At 35.7% G+C, this 3,684-nt stretch overlaps 1 protein-coding gene across 1 annotated transcript; it reads left to right on the top strand.

Annotated features, from left to right (window-relative positions):
- The first annotated feature begins 1,164 nt into the window (after positions 1–1,164).
- LOC117319952 lies at positions 1,165–2,359 on the top strand. Its single transcript, XM_033874660.1, has 2 exons — positions 1,165–1,426; positions 1,920–2,359. Exons 1-2 carry the CDS (start codon positions 1,183–1,185, stop codon positions 2,108–2,110), a joined length of 435 nt encoding a protein of 144 aa, XP_033730551.1. The 5' UTR covers positions 1,165–1,182; the 3' UTR covers positions 2,111–2,359.
- The last annotated feature ends 1,325 nt before the right edge of the window (positions 2,360–3,684 follow it).

Here is a 3,684-nt window from a genome sequence, read left to right as displayed (position 1 = left end):
ATTGCTTCCGATAACGAAAGTAGGAATGCCACTCATAACGAAAGTAGAATACTATACCTACCTGGGGCTTAGCTGACCATTTCGCCTTTTACTGTCGCGACGACCGCGGTTAATTGATTTCCTTAACAAGCTCATAACTAAGGAATTAATTACAAATTAGATACATGCAAGGATACCAACCCGGAAAGTGATTGGCGTCTCGATCCAGAGTATCGCCAGGCCTTATAGGTGAAGGTCGCATGCAGATTTCTTTTGCGTAAGGGAAATCATTATTTCTGTTAAGAGGCACATAAGGGGCACTCCAAACTCTCTCTCTCTCTCTCTCTCTCTCTCTCTCTCTCTCCTCAAAAGAAACAAAATAAATAAAATGGTACGTGTTGCTACCAATAAATCATTTGGTTGTGTGTTTGTAAAATATATAATTTTTTTATGATCGTCACACATCTTTGTTAAAGTTTACACCCAAACCGGATAAGCCCTGGTTTAACGATCGCGTTAAAGCTCTACATGTACGTAAGCAATATCTTATTGCGTTGAAGAATTTTGATCAACGTTACTTTACCCGTAAAAAGAAAGAATGCAAAATCTTGGAAAGTAAATCAAAGAGCAAATATTTGATTGTCGAAGATGATATGCTGGAGTATATGAGAAAACATAACCTCGGTGTAGCCCAGATAGCATGACTACGTTGGGCCAACGTTGGCATATGGTTGTACGGTTGGCCAATGGTTGGCGTTGGTCATACAACGTTGGCCCGACGTTGGCCCAACAACAACTTGTTTTACTCGACAGCAAGTGAAGATAAGTTGGGAACACTACGTTGGCCCAACATTGGCCCCCTGTTGGTACATTTCAGTGCTGAATTACCTAGGTTGGTCCAACGTTGGTCCTACGTTGACCCGATGTTGTAAACCCAAGCAGGTTTACAACAAATTTAAACAAAAGTGATTATCTGTAATCAAAGTTGATATATATATTATCAATCATTTTAAAAAATACACTTCATAAGATTTTTTAATAGTGATTTTTTTTTTCAAAATCACTATATAATAAAATGTATTGTTTGCGTGAGAATAACTAATCATAAATTAAAGTCTTTTATACTGTAGTAAAACAGGAACAAGGACATAAATGTTTTGGTAAATATTTTAGTGGCCGGTTTAAGGATGCCATTTTCTATGCATGTTTACTGCCCACAAAACTGGGTCAGCGCTCCTCACAGCAAGGGTCGGACCAGTTCCCTTGGTAACCGTGACATCTGATACTAGGGATGGTCAAGCTGCCTGCAGATGTTACATTCTTATCAGGAACCTTGTCCGAGCTGTTCAACTGGTTGTACACAGTACACGTGCTAAACGACTTACACAGAAGATATTTGGATTAATCACGAAGAAGAAAGAGAGCATTTCTTTGATCAAAAGACAATGTAAGTAGGCTATATGATTTGCTTTTTAATTATATGTTTCAATTCCTGAAGTAATTTTAGTATATTAATTAATTCCACAAGACCACCTGCCGTACGTACACTACCGTACATACACTTTTGCTTGCTAGATATCGGGGTCATAAAGTTTTCAGAATTTATTTTTCATTACGTATACACACACACATAAATACTAAGTATATTTATCTACAAAATTTGTGTAGCTGTTCCATGTTCAATGTCAGATCGTTTGTAATTCCCTTGTTTCTTGATAAAGGGGCAGATTGCCTCGAAAATACTTGTCTGTACTGTCGTTATTAGGCCTACTACGTGACAAATGTCATATATATATATAATCTATATATAATAATGTAAATTACTTTAATGCCATAATGCCATAACTGCAGAAATGTCCAGGTTAACGATTCAGGTCATCTGTGCCGCTTGATTTTTACATTCTGTGTAGATTTGATATGTTGTTTATTTATTCCAACAGCTACAGTAAGGAAGAACCGCCTTTGTGCGACAGCAACAGATTCGGAAATTGCAGCAATTGCAAAAGATTGGTTCAGATTTGCTTGTGATCGCGATGGTGGCAGGAAAAGGAGACAGGAACAAAAAAGGGCACAACAGGCAGCTACTGCAACTATCAATGCTGTGCTTAGTGACAATTCCGAACAGGACTGATCTGGGGCAGATAACTAAAATTAACATCTGATAATCATTTATCAGTTTTGACTCTTTATAATGATACATAACATACTGTATTTAAAACTGTTGATTGTAAAAGAGAATAATGTACATTTAATCACTGTATTGTCATCATATACAAATAAATTGTAAAGCACTTGCCAATATGACAACTGATTAATTTTTATGTTGCCAGCATTACACATAAGCATCACTTTATCTACTGTTTGTTACGTTGGGCCAATGTTGGGCTATGAAGGTGAAACCAATAGTTGGAAATACACACTTGAAACCAACGATGGGCCAACGTTGGCTATCTGACATACAATGTTGGTCCAACGATGGGCCAACATTGGCTATCTGACATACAATGTTGGTCCAACGATGGGCCAACACGTTGGGCCAACGATGGGCCGATGAGCAAAATTACATCGGGCCAACGTAGTTTGCCAACATTGGCCCTACGTAGTCAACATCTGTGGGCCAACGTTGGCCCAACGTAGTCATGCTATCTGGGAGTATGGTAAAGTGGATCCCATGGTAGAGTGAACACAAAACACAACCCGTGAATCGTTTCTAATTAACTTTTTTCATCATCTTTCATTCCTCTAAACACATTTACACACTTTACGGTGGGGCGGGGTGCTGCACTTCACAATTTCACTATTTTCTTACTAATTCACTTTTTTTCTCCATATCTTTTTAAAATTACATTGTTTAATTTCTTTAAACACATTAACACACAAAAATGTCTGGGGGTTAGGAAATTTAGGGTTGGGCGGGGATATGTTCCTTCTAAATAACTATTGTTTACCGATCTTTTTTAGATTACCATGGCATATTAAATTATTGAAGTTATTTAATAAAGTCCATGTGACATAACCACTCATGTAAGAAACTCTATTTATTTCATTTGAAGTTTGTTTAAATTAACAATTTTTCATACAAAAAGAAATGAGTTGAATCATTTGTATTTTTTACTAATGTCACGAAACAACACTCATGGCAAGCCTGTATGGTATATAAAAAAATAATGTCTATAACCAAAATTATATCAGATATGAGATATATGCAATATATGATCAATTTGCTATTGAATAAATTACATATTACATAATAATAGACTTTATTACCAAATGAATTATATAATCTATATCATTTATATTACTGTGGAAGGAAGGAAAATCCCAATAAAACAAAACAATTTTTTCGAAGATTATAAACACCCTGTCTTAATGGTGAAATATGAGGCTATCATACAGGATACAAGACTGATACTATTTACATTAAAAACATTAAATAGATCACACTGATTAATTCTTACTGTTTTCAAAGAATTAATGACCAAAACGATAATTTATGGATTGTAAATATGCATCAATGCATCCTTTTAAAACAAACAAAATTGCACATTGTAACAAATACTGTCCTCCAGTATTAATGAACAATACAGTTGTATTAAACGTAACCTCTCATAAACATCTTGGTGTATATCTTTCTGCTGATTTTAGCTGGACTGAGCACATTAGTTACATTCTAGGTAAAACTTCCAAGCGTCTAGGAATACTCAG

This window comes from Pecten maximus, unplaced genomic scaffold (assembly GCF_902652985.1).
Source record: "Pecten maximus unplaced genomic scaffold, xPecMax1.1, whole genome shotgun sequence".
NCBI lineage: Eukaryota > Metazoa > Mollusca > Bivalvia > Pectinida > Pectinidae > Pecten > Pecten maximus.
This window is presented reverse-complemented; position numbering and strand designations above follow the sequence as displayed.

Coding starts and splice junctions, on each gene's coding strand:
- LOC117319952 (XM_033874660.1), top strand. CDS start 1,183: ATGTTTACTGCCCACAAAACTGGGTCAGCGCTCCTCACAGCAAGGGTC. Junction 1,427..1,919: donor TTCTTTGATCAAAAGACAAT/GTAAGTAGGCTA, acceptor TTATTCCAACAG/CTACAGTAAGGAAGAACCGC.